Raw genomic sequence first — 17071 nt, 5'->3', positions numbered from 1 at the left:
ATAGAATGAAATAAAAATGGATCTGAAACATAATGGAAGTAGCATCTTCAGAAACAGTAATATATAGTGTGGAAAATAGGAAATTATAATTATATTATTTGCATTGTGATATTATTGAGAGGCATCAAGCAAGGATCAAGGGCCCATTGGGCCATGAGTTGGTAACATATAACAGAAGGCAATTCCGACCCCAAAGAACTTATAATCTAAGTATAAGATGAGACAACGGGTGGATACAACAGACAGGGTGAGAGGAAAGCACAGAGTAAGAGTGGGACAGTTATTAATACACTAAGCATCACACACAGCACACCAGCTGGCTAGCCATTGAAATGTGGGAATCTCTTCCAAGTCACTGCAAAAGCAAAAACTGTAAATATAGACCACAACTTAGGTCTTGAAGATGTTAACACTCCATCACAGGAGCTGATCTCTGATTGAAGCCTCTAATCACTACCACTATGCTAATAGTTACAATGAAATTTTATTCTCCATACCATATACTATGGTTTCAGAAGATGCTACTCCCGTTACATTGGGGATCCATTCCTTCTTTTATTGGGTCCTTCCAGTGAGTACAATAAATCCAGTAAAATCATTTTGACCTTTGCATACTGGATGCCCCATAATACCAAGTACTCAAACCAAAAAGACTGGAACGTTCCTTCTTCACTTTCTTTTCTGTATTTTGTTTGGGATTTAAGAAAAAAGAAATGAAATTTGTCTAAAATTTCTAAGCCATATTATTCCATTCACAGAAAGAGTGTTTCTTTGACTGAAACCGATGACAATATTAGTTGACCAGCTGCCTGGCTGAAAAAGAGCTTTAAACTATGTCAGAGTGTATTGGTTGGGAGCAACTGTGGACCAGCTGAGGCAATATTTCCAATCCTCAGCAAGAAGATTAAGCCCAAATCCTGAGAACATTTAAGCACAAGTAATTTGACCCACACAAGTATTCCCATAGATTCATGTGAATAAAATTAGCTCATGCTTTAGTGAGCCTCACTCTAGAGCTCCTCCTAGTGACCACAGGGGAGTGTAGCAGGTGTGAAGGGGAAAGAGGGACAGACACATTGCAACAGGACTGGGAGCCTGGGGCCCTGATCAAGAAGAGCCCTTTTTGTAGTTGCCCAAGAGTCACCAGAGCTCACAGACAGAAAAGGGTAGACTAAGTACGTACCCAACTCTCAGAAGATTCCTTATTTTAAAATGTGGCCCTGAAATGCTTTGGTTCTGAGTTCAGCCAAATGTGAAACCCAGTATCGTAATGCCCTTTATAACCTATCCCACATAGCCGGATGTTAAATTCCTTCCTATGTGACAGAAGCCGTGTTGAGAGGTTACAGGGTATTATATCTAGCAACACAGCTTTGCTGGTAGATGCTTTTCAGATAAACTAATGGGCATTTTGAACTCCCTAAAGTTCAGGTGACAACGAATCATTCCCAACCAAGCACCTTCTAATAGAAAACACATCTTTAGAACTGCACGCTGTGGCAAAGCAGTTCTTCTCCCTGTTATTTTGTGTTATAAGGTTAACATCACAGAAAGAACTCACTCACTTGCAAACAGTGCAGGCAAAGCAGTTCGGATGGTAGGTTTTTCCCAGAGCTGTCACTACTTCTCCTTCCACGAATTCCCCACAGCCATTGCAGCGGGTTCCATACATGCGCTGGTAATCCACAGAGCAGAGGTATTCCCCGTTCTTAATGAAAAAACCTCCTTGGGCCAGGTCACAGCCACACACTGGAAAAACAAAACAAGCACAAATCTATTACAAGCCAAATCCAGACTGGCAGGCTGGAAATATATAGCTGTACAAACAGCATCCTCCCCCATATGCTTTAGGAGATCTGGGTTATGTCACAAACAAGATGAGTTTGGTAGTCTCAGTCCCCTCTATAATAGACCTTTTTCTTCGGCCCAGCACATGACGCGGTGAATGACTGACATTCTCTGGCTACAAGAGGTTGTTCACTGGCATAGCGGTCTATCGAAATCTGCACAGTAGCAGCTTGTGTGGGGGCCCTAGCCACTGTCATGAGTCTGTCAGTAACATGCACATTATAGTTCACCAGAGCTGCAAAGAAAAACAGTTAAGAACAATAAAATTGGAGAGTCTAGATTATATATTGTTAAAGGATGTAGAAGAAGATACTGGCTGCAAAGGAACGAGCTTCACGTTCAGCAGTTACTAAGGGCCATGCTTTTTTCGCAAGTTTCTGCAAACACTCACCCATGCAATACACTCTGCGATCACCTAATCTCATCTGCCTTTCGAATCCGATTTTAAGAAATTGCACATTCTGTGCAGATTGCAGTGTCCTAGGGAACGTGTCCTTGGAAGCCACTGCAATGCCCGCACAGAGGTCTATAGGATTTAGAGTTACAGCGATTGCCCTTTTTATTTATTAAAGAAAACAAAACCCTGAAGGCAGATCCTTTGAGTGAAACTGCTCCTAACTGAATTCCAGTGAATGCACACATAATATCATCTAGCAAATGCCTTATGGGCAATTTTAACTGCGCTACACCCCTTTTGCTTCCCAGTTCTGATGATGTGCATGGTACAGTAGCTTAGCACTGGGCCAGTGTTTTGGTTTTGTTGTAGATGCAGCTGCATGCACTTGGAGGCAATTGCTGAAGGAGAAGAGATCGGCCCTCCCTCAGGTACATTTAGTGTTAAATTTGTTCCTGATCATCAGCAATTTATATCTTTACTGGGAAGTGGCTGCTTTATATTCTATTTGCTCTCACAGCTGATGCACAAATGCAGTCCTCAGAGTCAGAAGACTGCATGGAAATACAGGGGCTGGAAAAGTTGCTCCAAGCTGCGAGGGGTTGCAAGTGCTTTGGAGGATAGGATTAAAATTCAAAATGATCTGGCGAAACTAGAGAAATGGTCTGAAGTAAATAAGATGAAATTCAATAAGGACAAATGCAAAGTACTCCATTTAGGAAGGAACAATCAGTGGCACACATACAAAATGGGAAATGACTGCCTAGGAAGGAGTACTGCAGAAAGGGATCTGAGGGTCACAGTGGTTCACAAGCTAAGTATGAGTCAACAGCGTAACGCTGTAGCAAAAAAAGCTAACATCATTCTGGGATGTATTAGCAGGAGTGTTGTAAGCAAGACATGAGAAGTAATTCTTCTGTTCTACTCCGTGCTGATTAGGCCTCAACTGGAGTATTGTGTCCAGTTCTAGGCACCACATTTCAGGAAGGATGTGGACAAATGGGAGAGAATCCAGAGAAGATCGACAAAAATGATGACAGGTCTAGAAAACATGACCTATGAGGTTTCCAATTTCACTGAAAAGCCAACAGCCAGAACATAACCCCTGGTCTGGAGTCCTGGCTCCAATACCTTAAAATACAGATATCTGCTTGGATGGCTAAAGCGGATATCTAATTACATGACCCAAGAGGATAGTTGCATAAAGAACACTATACAATGCTCCCATTTTTAAAATCTAGCTGTGAAGCTGCAGTAGAGTGTTGAGAGCCTGGAGCTACAAAAAGAGTGCTGGTGAGGGAGGAGGGGAGCAACCATGGTAGGTCAAATTTAGAACCTCTTACCCTTGACAGTGTCCCTTTAAGCTTACTCATCAGTCACCTGCTGTTCATGAGGGGGGCTAGTGGTTTCCACTTCTCAAAGGTACAGTACAGTAACTAGCCCCAGCCAGACAGTAAAGGCAGCTTACACAAGAGATGCACCCACAGCCCAAGCATCCCGCCATTTTCGGGGGAGGGATAGCTCAGTGGTTTGAGCATTGGCCTGCGAAACCCAGGTTTGTGAGTTCAATCCTTGAGGGGGCCATTTAGGGATGTGGGGCAAAAATTGGGGATTGATCCGGGGGTTGGACTAGATGACCTTGAGGTCCCTTCCAACCCTGATATTCTAGGATTCTCCCATTCACTCATCCAAGGAAGACTTGGCCTGTACCAGCAGAATCTTGCATCAAGGAATGCTGGAGGAAGAGAGAGAGCTCTAAAAACAGAACAGATTTTACTATTTAATGTTTTAGCGCAGTCTGGCAGGAATGATTTCTTTGTAAGTGCATGTCCCATTTAAGAGGCTTTCATAGCTGGCTGACGTTTCCGTCTGAAAGAATGAATTTCTTAGAAATGGTCTCTGGTTTAGGGTTAGGTTAAGGCCCCTCTCCCCCACCATAGGCACCAGCAGATAGGACTGGGTCATTCTTCCGTCACTGCATGAACTTCTTCCCACTGCTTCAACCCTTAGCACTACCTTCCTCTGGGCGTTGAAGCTGTTGGGTGGCTGGGTGCTAAACCTTTGCTACGGGGAGAAGTTAGTGGTGCAGATGGAATTTCATTATGTCAGACCCCTCAACATGAAATGGGAGAAACTTAGGCAATCATAGCCCAGGAAGTTTGGATGGGTTACATCACAGTTAGCTCAGTCATACTGTACTTCCAATACAGTTTATGATGCAAGAGAAGAAAGAACAGAATATTAAAGTTTGCACTAAACAAGGCAAACGTTAAAAGAGTCCAGACATACACGTGTATTCTGGACAAGTTGTCATCATGAGCATGTTGAGCTGCTGATTTTGCAACCTGGAAATTTTTTGAACTGGTTATCCGTCTGCATGTGTCACATCACCTCCACGTAGATCAAACAGCACTTTGATACCAACTGATGCCTGCATAACATGCAATTCCCTATGAGAGTTTTACTGACAAGGACGTAATTTTAGCGATTTTACTGGTAATAGGATGTAATTTCTCCAGCAATTACCTTGGGCAATTTATGCAACACACAGAGAGAGCACAGAGCTCTCTAAAAGGTCCAATGGTAGCTTAAGCATCAGCCACCTCTGGCAGAATCCCCACTGAAAGTTTGTTTGTGAATGAATTGCTAGTAGTTGAGTGCACTGGTCTTTTCAGTGATAGATATTTCCTATGGATCTGATTCAAGGGAGTTACGTTCTATACAGGGTGTGTGAGGAGAATTGGGCCTCAAATATTTGTGTATTTTAAAATTTACTTTTTCCTCTAGTTTTAGAGAGAAGTCATAGTCCAGAGCTTTGAAAGAAATTTTTACTCATCTTTACAAGGTGACATAATATAAACCACCTGAAGATTGATACCGAACAGTAAGAAAGGTATCTGGCATTTTGGTTTCACTCACTTCTACTGCACCATCCTGTACAACTGAGTCAGTGAAATTCAGTAAGAGAAGCTGCCTTCCACATTGTAAGAGGACACAGCCATATGCCTTATTGTTCAAGATAGCCCATCAGATTTTTTTTCAAAACTGCTGAATGAATTTAGATCAAATTGCCAAAGTCACGATTACTAAGCAATAATTAGATGAGCAGCTTTCGAGGTGCTTTCCTGTCATGGAAAAAATGGAGAAAAAAGATGACCTCGTGGTTAAGGTATTAGAGTAGAACTTAGGAGATCTGGGTCCAGTTCCTGGCTTGCTACAAACTCCTTTTTAGACCTAGGGCAACTCACACTCTCTCTCTCTCTCTCTGCCTCAGACCTTTATCTGTTACATTGGAGATGCACTAAGTAATGAGTGAGTGCTGAGAGAATGTGCAATCGGTCAACGCTACATTCGGCTGATGCAGCAACTCATGGTGTCGGATGCCATCAGGTGGTCGAGGGACATCTACACAGAACACATCACCGGACATCAGCAATACCAGGAGGGATGAGCTAGAATGCCGATGAGAAGTGCAGTCAGGAAAGTAACTGAAACACTTTCCTCATGGATTGTATTTTCTAAATGGACAACCTACCTAATTCTCAGTTACTCAGGGACAATCTCCACTCATTGATATATTTTGCTTTCCACAACCAAATCTCTGTACGACTTTTCCTGAGTGATGTATCCGAGTATTCGGATTCTAGTATCTAAACTGTATTGTTAAATCTATTCACCTAAATTTGGGTTATTGCTGATTATGTACTCTATCATATGACTTAAAACAAACTCTGTATTTGTGGATACTCTAAGCACTACACCCAGATGTACAGATGCTCTTTTTTCAACCTATGTATTATATAATTTTTTTTAACATTAGCTTTAATAAAATTTTTATATCCTGTGTCTGTCTTGACCATTTAGATTGCAAGCTCTTAAGTGAGACAATCGTTGCTTCACTGTGTCTGTACATACCTAATACAACAGAGTCACCACATGCTAATGTAGTAACAAAAAACCAAACCAAACAATTGACAACAACCTAAATGAAAATGCCCAGGAGAAATGGAGCAGTATTTAAGTGCAGGGAACAGTGCAGTACTGGCAATTCTTTCCTGGGTTTCACATTTCTGCAGAACACAGCATTAATATTTCATGTGCAAACAAATTACATTTCACGGTGGCATTCAAACTACATCCAGCCAAAAAGTCAATTACCAATGACTTATGAGAATTACGAACACATTGGTAAGGCTTTATTATGCTGCAAAATCTCTAATGCTGGTTTTCAAGTACACCTCCCTCTTGTTTCCTCTTCTCTCCTCTTCGTTTCAAGCATTTTCTTCAAATGAAGAATACAAGATTATGTAAACTGATGTGTAGAAAATAACGAGGCCCCCGCTCAGCATCACCACTTGTCTTATTGTAGGATATAAATACTGTGATGGATACTTAAACCAGATTCTTCTTCTATGGTCACATTAAATGGATCATAGCTCTTGCAAGGTGCTACTAGTCACAGCAACATGGTAAATGTAATTCTGGTCCATTTAGTCCTTTACTATGTCTTCCACAGCGGCCAAACCCCGTCGCTAAGGAAGGGGTAAACCCCTCGTATAGAACTATTATGCCTTGACATGCTGATGAGGAAATCTCTTCCTAACCTCCATCACTTTGCATTTAGTTTGCACCTGAAAACCATGAGCATTTACACTTAAGTTTTTTTTAAAAGCTTGACATTAAGAGTAGTCAGCATGTCACAGGATCTGACCTAGAAACAGTACATGATATTTCTAGGTTTCACTTTGCCAACGGTTCCACTCCCAACTCTGTCAATGAGTCACCTTTTGAAAAATCACTTATATCATGGCTCAGTTTACTCACCTACGCAATTATAATAATAGGACAGGAATTTCAAAAGCACCTAATACAATCTATCAATGGGACTTGTGCTCCTAAGTCAGTTAGCTACTTTTGAAAATCCCTCCTATCATGTACCACACAGAGGTCTTGGGCAGCTAGCTCGTTTGTAAAAGCATACTGAAATCTTTGGATGAAAGGAATCAACGCAACTATTAGCATCTATTCTCTCATCACAACCACAAGGATTTATACAGGTATCTCTCAGCAGCAGCAATGGGATGTATCAAAACTCTTCTTGGGAGTATATTTTTAAAAAATTGGTAATTGTGGTTAAACAGCAAATTCCTCTCTGGCCCAATCCAGCCTCCTTTCCTCTCAGTCTCCTGTTCTCCATTCATGCTCTTTGTCCATTGCCAACTGACTCCCGGTTCATTCCCCTCATACCAGTAAGCCTTGCATTCAGTTGCAAGCATTCCTAACACAAGGCAGCACTAACTGCAATCTGAACCACCAGCAGATTCCTCTTCTTTGGCATACCAAGATCAGGGGGCATGTACTAGTCCGAGGATTTGAAGATGAGCCCCAGCAACCCTATTTTAAAAGAGAATATGCCCGGACAATTTAGCACGTGTGCTCCAGTTGCTAATCAGGGCTTTTGGCTACACTGACAAAATGGGGTTCAGCTAGGCCATTAACATCAGCAGCCCGAAAAGTGCCGTGGCAGCAGGCTGCTTTCACTCTGAGTCATGGACAGGTTGCATTAAAGATTATCTACATTTGCTATACAAACAGGGTCAGGACTGAACAGCTTTTGTGGGGTTTTTTGTTTTTTTGCAACGATGCAGAAACCATCCCTCTGTCCATAGAGCTCCCCCAAAGCTTAACATTTTTCTTAGTGCACTTCCTTACAACCGTTACAGGAACACCACTGTGGGGTGGAGGGAGAGGAGGAGCTTGTGGTTTTCATTTTTATGTAAAAGGAAAGAGCATCTGCCCAGCACCTTTCATGTTCCATGCATCAGCGCCTGGCCAGGCAGTTAAGCAAGACAAATGGGCAGCGATCAGTACCTGTGCACAATGAATCCTGTCACTGACAGGGTGTTCTTGTCAAGTTATTGCAATACAAATATCATGTCACCAGGGAAAAAAATGAAGAGCGCCAGGAGGACAGCTACCAGGGTACCTCCAGTTTTGGTTCTCCCTTCCCATGCTCATTGGAAGAGCTATGAAAGAATTGATTAGCTGTGACAGTAACGACATATACGTCATGCTTGAGAAAGCAAAAGCCAACAGATATTCTTTAGGCAGGCATCCATCATAAGGGGACAGTCCTGTCACCAAGAATTAAACCTGCCAAGCAGTTCTATACAAGAACAGGTGACATTTCCTCCAGGACCTTTCCTGCCTGATAATATGGAAGAAATTCCATTTTACATGATCAGAACCTCTCTTCTGAAAGATAAAAGACACTGAGGTGCACTTCCACATAGATCTGTATTCACGGGGGAATCAGAAGCACAAATGACAAGAACTCACTAGTTTGCTCTTTTTAATATGATCTTTCCCCAGGACTGGAGAAAGTCAGCCTTTGTTACACTGAGGCTGTATCTCAAAGGATTCTACATTCCAAGCATGTGATCCTTCTCCCCCTATGAAGAGTGTCCTGGAACAAAGGCATACACCACAGTGTATGTGGAGAACATAGGAACACAAGCTCTCTCTTTGTTGAACTACATGGAGCTATTGTAACTTATCCTCCGAACACAAGGCACCCAGCTGGACCTGAGATATTATTTGCCAAGTGCTACTGGCTCTCAAAGCTACAGGATCAACGGTGTGTAAGTCTAACTATTCCTGTCAAAGGTAGCTGCTTAGGAGCTTAACATCAGTCACTGAGGTTCCCCAGGGGCGCAGGATAATTTTTAAGCAGTTCATTGGTTAACCGTCACTTCCAAGCTTTGATGGAGCTGATGCATGTAAAAAGGGGTCAGACTTTTTCAGAAGTAAAATGAACACGAATTTAGTGCCCAATTCTGCTGTTCTTACATGAGAATTCCCACCAACTGTCATGGAAATACTTGTCAGTAAGGGCAGCAGGACTGGGCCCCGAAAGGGTGGAAGTGGGTCAAAATAACGACATGTTCTATTAATCAAAGATAAATGAAGATAGCTAAAAGACAGAAGCAATGAAGGCAGGCGAATACACTGGTAAGAGTGGGTTCCATATGGCAACTAATAGAGTTCAATGATCTTCTTTAATAAGAAGACTAATCATTTATGGTGGTGCTCTAAGGTGCAAATTCAGTTTAAGGCTGATATTTTATTTCATTCTTATGTTTCTAAGCTTCAGGAAATGATTGTGTCATTGATCATCTCTTGCTGTTCTCGAGCAAAACAATATGGATACAGGCTGTATTTCTTAACCACAACGATTTCCTTGTTTGAAGGTAAGAAGGAATTTGGCAATGTATCAGTTTACATCTAAACAACCACACACAAAAATCTATTTCTTTTTTGCCTAACAGGGAGCTTAACAGATTCTGTATTTATGGAAACAAGGTTAATATTCTTATTAAGGTTTAAAGTTTCTACATTTCAAATGAACTGATGATTGTTCCTCTCTTCACTTCAAGTTCCTCTTATCAGCACTTTTCTCCTGTGCTTTGGAGTTATTTAATGAGTGAGTCTACGGCAAAATAAGAAGCAACTGGAGAGCAGATGAATAGGATCGGTATCAGAAGCCACATTACAGAAGTCTAGTATTAGAATTATAGAACATTATTACTCAGTATTATGAGCCATATTCAGCCTACTGCAAAGACTGTGACAAAGACCTGGAGAACCTCATCTCATACTTGGGTGGAAGAGAATCTGCAGTGACAGCCTACACATGTGGTACACAAGTTTTGATCCCAGCTATTTGGTGCTTCTTTTGACATTCCTTGTAGGTCTGGATTCTCCTCTCACTCACTTTGGTGTAAATCACGAGCAACTCCATTAGTTATGCCCGTGAGAAACAACTGTAGGTGAGGTTAGAGTCTGGCTTCCAGACCCTAACCTCACCTACAGTTGTAGGCGCTTATCTGGTCATTAATCTGGTCCCATTAGGTCACCAGTCTGGCTCTTCTGTCATCCTATTTGTGAGTGGGATGTCCCATTTACTCCCCCTGTGTACTCGGATGCTGCGTATAATCCCTCGGACTCTCTTTGCCTCCCAGACAGCTGTTTATTTTATGCTATTTCCTTCCTGGTTCTTAATACCAGTCACTCCTTGCATCGTTCTCTACATAAATTTACCCTCTGTTCAGCTGCACTGTGTCTTTTTTCCCCCTTCACGTTTTGTACCTGCTATCTGAGTTATTATGTGATTCAATTTATAATACGAATAACACAATAATCAATACAAAATTTAGTCAAGTCCAAAAGGTATTTACTCTCCAGTGTCACCCAGCCAGCTTAGATCCTCCTGACAATCTCTTATTTCATGCCACAGTTCATTCTTATCCAGTCTTCTGTGTACCAACTATATCAAGTCATTTGTTCTTTTTAGTGGGTCTGACAGTGAAAGTTTTTAATGACTTGTCAGCACTGAGGTTATCATCTACGTTCATTTCATACTACCACACCCTGGTGCTTTAAGTTTTTCTTGCCATCCAGCCCCACATGGTTCCTCTAGTCCTTCCCTCCAAGAACGGCAACATTCAGGCCACAGAGAATTGTCAGCCATGTGTAGCCTTTTCAGAGTGGTTCTGATGGCACTCTTGGTGGTGAAGGTCCCTCCATCCCTCTTCCTGCTCCAAACAGATCAACTCAGAGCCCTGACAAAATACTCAGGTTGGGTGCTGGGGACCAGACCTGCCCCTAAAGGTCTAATTCTGCCCTCCAATGCATCTATGCAGCTCCCATACTGGCAGTTACGTGAGCCTCCGCTGATAGAATTGTGTAGCTAGGTTTGCTGTTTTTCAAATGCTCACCAAGATGTCAGACTGATAAGATTTCTGTGGACACTCTCTCTTTACCCACAGACAGGTATAGCACAGATAGCCACAAAGTAAGATTCCTACACTGCTCATCCATGTGGTTCAACACTGTGCTGCTGAATTATCCCTAGGGATAAGGGGAAATTTCCATCTCCATTAGGGTGACCAGATGTCCAAATTTTATAGGGACAGTCCCAATATTCAGCACTTTTCCTTATATAGGGACCTATTACCTTCCACCCCCGTCCTGATTTTTCACACTTGCTATCTGGTCATCCTAATCTCCATAGCCCATGCAGTCCTCTGTCTCTCCGCAGAGATTGCCTGGCATGGCCCTCATTACGGCCAGTTGTAAAGGTGATCTTTAGGATGTGGGTACCTTTCCACTAGGAACAAGAGTGAGACCTCCAACCATATAATGCAAATATCCACTAAACGGATACCACGCATGATGGTTGAGTGACAGGTCACATTAGATTTTTAATTTAACCGGTTTGCCTGTCCATAGCTAAAAGGCTGGTTTTAGTTCTGTTCAATCAGCTTTATTATATTTTCTCCAGAATACTGATGAACAGGAGTAATCTTTTCAAATCACATCACGTTCCACAGAAGAAACTTTTCTGCCTGTGTCTGATGTGTGTACATTTCACTTTCTTTTTGGCATTATAACAACCAATAGCTGCATCTGAAGCACAATGGTAGGAGAATAGTCATACATAAAGTAGCAATGTGACAGCTTCCCATAAGAAATATCAGTGTTGTGTGCACCATGCCAGAAACAGTGGTAAGAATCACTGAACCACTTAAAACACCTTTCACATTAAGCTAAGCACTAGCTGGAGATCAAAGTCACTTATGGGTCTGGGGGAAATGAACCTTGCACAAAATGCAATCAGTGGAAAAATGTCAAAGGTTGGCCTTGGAGAACTTGGCTGTAATTATCCAGATGAGAAGTCTTCCGAGAAAGATTATAAATAAGAAAACCAAGGATGCTGGCGATAAATTTCATTTCACTCTACCTCATTCCTCAACTTCTGTGGGGGGGGGAGGGGAAGGGGGGAGAAGAGAGAAACAGCCAAAGGACAGATCTATTCACAGAGCTCCTTCAAGCATATAAAGAATCAGTACTGTCTCATTCAGTCAACGTTGTTAGCAGTGAACTGGCACGTAAAGCACAAACACAAGAAATGAGAGCACTGTAGTTAATGACATTTAAAGCAAACATACCAGTGGCTTGCAGAAAATGAGCAGCTCCTCTGATCTCAAAGAATTGTTCTCTTAAATGTCTAATTTTGCCATCATAGTGATTATGATAGGATTTTCTATAGCACCCATCAGTTTAGTATCTAAGAGCCAGGTGTTTAAAGATAGGAAATCAACGGGAGTTCAATACCTAGAGTTACATCACTATGCTGCAAGTGGACTTCAGGGATTTTCCCACTCTTCTCCTTTCCTTGCCACACATGGCTGTCCTGGGGAAATACAGCTATACGTTTGTTTTTTAAGAGACCGTCTCTTATTTTCTTCCTGCTTCCTAGAACAGAGCGATTCTCTTCATTCTGGTGGTTATTGTGGGAAAGCTTTCTCAGAAAGGAGGGACTTGTAGCATGCCCTAAAGATAGCCCGATTAGTTTAATCTCTTCTACATGTTCCGGTGACCTGGAAGGTCACAGATATAGCTAGGTCGTGACCTATTTATGAAAGACTTGGAGATCAAGATCAATGCCTCGACCTGGATACAGAAACAGTTTGGAAGTCAGTGAGGAATAGGCTTGCAATGCCCTATACGGCTGAAGAGGAAGGTGGCTGCATTCTGCACAGGATGGAACCTCAGCAGTGCTTCCATGGTCAGTCCCACTTGCTAGCTCATTTCTCTGTGTACCTCTTGGAAAGAGCTGGCATTAGGCTCAGCAATGGAAGAAGAAGAAAATACAGCTTGCCTCTTTGGTGGAGCCATCTCCAATCTATGCTGGATTGTAAATTTTGATTTGTAATCCTGACATTACTCATAATTGGCATCTGAGTATGCTCAGGTCCTAGCCCCAAACCCCCCCCCCCCCCCCCGCACTGGGCCCCCAGAAACTTCATCATCCACTATGATTTTCAAAGTCAGTGAGCAGTCAAATTTGAATCATTCCAAATGTGAGGAATTATTTGTTTTTTATTTTAAATTAAAGACAGTGCTCACTTTTAGTATCAGACCATCAGTATTATATTGTTTCACAACTACATCTAAAGTTATGTAGTTACATACTAAAATGTATGCCTCTTGAACATTTTTATTTATTGTTTGTAGTACAGCAGCACCTAGAGGCCACAGCCAAGATCAGGGCCTCATTCTGCGAGGCACTGTACATATACATAGTAACAGACAGTTCCTGCCCCAGAGAGTCTACCATCCAAGGGTATGTTTTCACTTCAGTGTTGGACCCAGATGCTGATCACCCAGGCTAAGCACCTGGCTTAGCTTAGCCTGGATGTGAGCAGTCACACTGCAAAGCCATACCTAAGTTACTGTGTCCTTGCTGGTGCTGTACTCCCCCCCATGTGTGTGGCTAGAACTTCTAGGGTCATATCCCATAGTTCTTTGTGCTGCAGTAAGATGAGGTGCTCTACAATCCTTCCCCAGTGAATTGTGGGAGAACTTGTCTGTCCTTCTAGGCATACAGTGGGTACTGGGGGAAGGCACTGGAGAACTATCAGCACGGAAGCAATTTAGCCTATGTCCTCCCAGCAAAATGGGTGGGCTACTCGCTTGAGTGAAAGCTAGGCAGGTGACTCACCCAGTATTAAACCAGACAGTCTGCTTTTCAAGGATTTGTCCCCCATCCGGTACTCAGACAAAACCAGAGGTGGCTTTTTTTGGTATCAGCTAGGGAATGCCATTTTGAAGTGTGTGCCACTCTACCCCCATGTAGTGTGACCTTGCACGCACCATACATCTCAAGTCACGCTCTCATAGCCGCACGCTCTTAAAAATAGCGCCCCCAGGGAAGCATGCTCTTAAAATGGTTCCCCATGTGGCATAACCTCACACACACACCCTGCAGCGTCACATCGGCAGGAGCAGGCCTATGCCATTCCCAGCAGTACTGGAATGTCCAGTATTCTATAAACACAGGAGTGGCTACCCTAGTGAAAGCAGAATTTGAGCTAATCCACATCTCCAATCAGGCCAGCTAGCCTAAGTTGAAAGGACCACTTAACTTGGATATGAGATTTGTGTGTGTGGAGGCGAAGAGGGTAAGAGGCAACACCTGAGTAAGAACTCAGACTAACTCTGGAGTGAAGACACCTCCTAATTACACAAGAAAAAAAGTGAAAGAGGAATCAGAGAGGTGAAGAGATTTGCCTAAGATTCAACAACAGCCAGAAACAGAACCCAGTGTCTGGACTCCCAGTCTATTGCCCTGTTCACTGGAATATATTGCATCTTTCATCATCCTTTAAAAAGTAACAGCTCCCCAAAACACTACAGCAGCAGTGTTTCCATTCATACACCCCGAATGGCACTATATTAAGAACCACCATATTTATTCAAGAGGCTCCACATTTCATTATGTACTAATGAAAAATTCTGAAACCTAACACTTTACATGTACAGATGCAGTAGGTCTAATTCAGTTTCAATAATATACCTCCAACCCCACTGCGTAAGGGTGAGCACAGAATTTCATCTAGTGAATCCTGCACTAAGAATCACTTCCAGAAGCCAACGTCCTATTTTAAGCAACTGCTTTAGAGAGGCTAAATACTAGACACATTGACATCAACAGATGTTTTTTCACTGCTTTCAGTGTGGTCAATTTTTGGACCTAAAACTAATGTTTCCAATACACTTTTGTTCAGCCTTTAGCTACCTTGCTGCCCCTCATGCTTGGGAGGAGCTCCCCATAAACATCCACAAGCTACCTCATTATCTTCCTTCAAATCCCGCCTTAAAAATCTCCTTTGCTGTGATACCTACGAAAAATTTGCAATGGTTAGGCTGAGGTGTACCGAGACCACTGACGAATAGTGTCTCATGGTTTCTTTGTACTCCCCCATTGATCTGTCTGTATCCATCTGGGCACTGTACTGTTGTTTCTTGTCTTGTACTTAGGTTTTCTCTACACTGACAAGTGAAAGACAAAATTTTGTCATTCAGAGGTGTTAACACCAACTCCTCCCCTGCACCCCCCAAAAGACAAACCTGTTTGTTGACGACAAGCGCCGGTATGAACAGTGCTTTGTTGCTCTCCTGCTGAAAACGCTAACGCCGCTTGCTGTGGATGGACGTTTTTTGTCGGCAGGAGAGCTCTCTCCTGCCAACCAACAGTGGCTACACAGCTCGCCTTTTAGCAGCATGGCTGTAGAAGTACAGCCATGTTGCTAAAAGCTCCGTAGTGTAGACACAGCCTTAGACTGTAAGCTCCCTGGAGCAGGGACTGTCTTTTCATTCTGTGTTTATACAACACCCAGCACAATGAGGTCCTTATCCAAGATTAGGACTCTGAGGCGCGAGTGCAATACACATATAAATAAATAAATAAATAATAGTCCTTGTCATAAATATAAAGGGAAGGGTAAACCCCTTTAAAATCCCTCCTGGCCAGAGGAAAGCTCCTCTCACCTGTAAAGGGTTAAGAAGCTAAAGGTAACCTCGCTGGCACCTGACCAAAATGACCAATGAGGAGACAAGATACTTTCAAAAGCTGGGAGGAGGGAGAGAAACAAAGGGTCTGGGGGTCTGTCTTTATGCTGCCTTTGCCGGGGATAGACGAGGAATGGAGTCTTAGAACTTTTAGTAAGTAATCTAGCTAGGTATGTGTTAGATTATGATTTCTTTAAATGGCTGAGAAAAGAATTGTGCTGAATAGAATAACTATTTCTGTCTGTGTATCTTTTTTGTAACTTAAGGTTTTGCCTAGAGGGATTCTCTATGTTTTGACTCTAATTACCCTGTAAGGTATCTACCATCCTGATTTTACAGAGGGGATTTCTTTACTTCTATTTACTCCTATTTCTATTAAAAGTCTTCTTGTAAGAAAACTGAATGCTTTTTCATTGTTCTCAGATCCAAGAGTTTGGGTCTGTGGTCACCTATGCAAATTGGTGAGGTTTTTTATCCAACATTTCCCAGGAAAGGGGGGGGGTGCAAGTGTTGGGAGGATTGTTCATTGTTCTTAAGATCCAAGGGTCTGGGTCTGTAGTCACCTAGGCAAATTGGTGAGGCTTTTTACCAAACCTTGTCCAGGAAGTGGGGTGCAAGGTTTTGGGAAGTATTTGGGGGGAAAGACGTTTCCAAACAGCTCTTCCCCAGTAACCAGTATTTGTTTGGTGGTGGTAGCGGCCAATCCAAGGACAAAGGGTGGAATATTTTGTACCTTGGGGAACTTTTTGACCTAAGCTGGTAAAGATAAGCTTAGGAGGTTTTCATGCAGGTCCCCACATCTGTACCCTAGCGTTCAGAGTGGGGGAGGAACCTTGACAGTCCTAATGGATTTAATAGGCATGAAAGCAACACAGTTCCATAAAATTAAGTTTCTAGAAATCCATAGAATAGAACTGGATGAAACCTTTCAAGTTTCAACATAAAAATAAAAAAAGCCAGACACTTTTCTTCAGGAAAATTTTCCCCATTTTTCTATCAGCTTTACTACAGAATTTATTAAAGAATGAAATCCTTGCTACAGATTTTTTGGTACCATCTTACAGAAAATATAGACCATAATAGCAAATTATATTTGCTACTACTTTTCCACGAGGGTTTACTTAAATCAGATTTTAATGTAAACCCAAACCATTCACTACTAGTTTTGTACATACACTGTTATTATTTTCCCCCTAGAGAGAATTTCATCTGTTGGGTAGAGATCCTCAACTATTTGACTTGTAGCATGTGTTCCAAGTATTTCTGTTAGCACAGTCACTATGGCGTAAATGTAGAACTGAGTGCAAAACCAGCAGAGATCAGGAATACTGCACAATAACAACTGGTAATGTAAATTCGGACGAGAACCTAACACTGGAACAAGTTAATGAGATGCTAAGGAATCAAAATGAA

At 42.2% G+C, this 17071-nt stretch overlaps 1 protein-coding gene across 14 annotated transcripts in view; it reads right to left on the bottom strand.

Annotated features, from left to right (window-relative positions):
• The window catches only part of ABLIM1 (actin binding LIM protein 1), a 314726-nt gene that overhangs the window by 145098 nt on the left and 152557 nt on the right, over positions 1-17071 (bottom strand). For all 14 annotated transcript variants that reach the window (XR_012160071.1, XM_073354282.1, XM_073354291.1 and 11 more), the window contains exon 3: positions 1566-1749. Coding sequence is in view for 13 of the 14 variants with exons in the window: in XM_073354282.1 (XP_073210383.1) it covers positions 1566-1749 (184 nt within the window). In the remaining variant the exon portion in view is untranslated. The remainder of the gene's footprint in view (positions 1-1565; positions 1750-17071) is intronic.

Source organism: Lepidochelys kempii, chromosome 7, assembly GCF_965140265.1.
Source record: "Lepidochelys kempii isolate rLepKem1 chromosome 7, rLepKem1.hap2, whole genome shotgun sequence".
NCBI classification, from domain to species: domain Eukaryota; kingdom Metazoa; phylum Chordata; order Testudines; family Cheloniidae; genus Lepidochelys; species Lepidochelys kempii.
The sequence above is the reverse complement of the archived record's forward strand: the minus strand, read 5'-3'. Positions and strand labels throughout refer to the sequence as shown.